The sequence below is a fragment of the Elephantulus edwardii genome, unplaced genomic scaffold, assembly GCF_000299155.1.
Source record: "Elephantulus edwardii isolate Elephantulus edwardi_28Jun2011 unplaced genomic scaffold, EleEdw1.0 scaffold00070, whole genome shotgun sequence".
NCBI lineage: Eukaryota > Metazoa > Chordata > Mammalia > Macroscelidea > Macroscelididae > Elephantulus > Elephantulus edwardii.
In genome coordinates this window covers 866,945-867,649 of record NW_006399820.1, presented here as the reverse complement: position 1 = coordinate 867,649, position 705 = coordinate 866,945, and the positions used below count along the sequence as shown (strand labels likewise).

At 42.6% G+C, this 705-nt stretch overlaps 1 protein-coding gene across 1 annotated transcript in view; it reads left to right on the top strand.

Annotated features, from left to right (window-relative positions):
- The first annotated feature begins 630 nt into the window (after positions 1-630).
- Positions 631-705, top strand: part of SLC17A4 (solute carrier family 17, member 4) — an 89,052-nt gene continuing 88,977 nt past the window's right edge. Inside the window, exon 1 of the mRNA XM_006888677.1 lies at positions 631-702. Within this exon, the coding sequence (XP_006888739.1) occupies positions 631-702 (72 nt within the window). The remainder of the gene's footprint in view (positions 703-705) is intronic.

The window sequence follows — 705 nt, the reverse complement described above, 5'->3', positions numbered from 1 at the left end:
AAAGGAGCAAAATTAGCAATTTAATTCAACACCTCCAAAAATAGAAAAAGAACAAAAAGCTAATTTTACACCCTCTAGAAGAAAGACAATTGTAAGGACAAGGACTGAAATCAGTGAAGTATAAAACAAAGAAACAATTGAAATCATTAATGAAAACAGATTTCTTTTTTAAAAAAAAGAATGGAAAACTTAACAAAAGAAAGAGGAGATACAAATAACTCAAGTAAGAAATTAAAAAGGTGACATCATGACAGAACCAACTGAAATTAAATCAATAATAATGGAATTTTATCAAAACCATACTCTGATGACTTTGTCCTTTCTCCAGGTTCATAGGGTTTCCAGAGGCAAGCTGATATGGAAATGGATGACACCCCTGCTTTCAAGCTTGTTTTAACCGGGGAGCTTCACCAAACACTGTTCACCATGGGTAACCATTCTCTCAAGCCAAAGTTGGGTGACTCTACTCCGCGGTCCTCAGGCCTGCCTTTTTTTTTTTTTTCTTTCAGGTCAAATACATTTTATTTGCAATGATGTCTGTGTACAGCAGGCAAATTCGTCCTGTCTGTCCCAGATGCTCCCTGCGGGGAACTGAGGAGCCCCTGCTCCTTCCAGCCCTGGGGGGCTGCCATGGCGGGCACCGGCCGGCTCCGTGCTGATGGACCCCACACGGGCACCTGCTGCTGGGGCGCCGCCCTCCTAGCA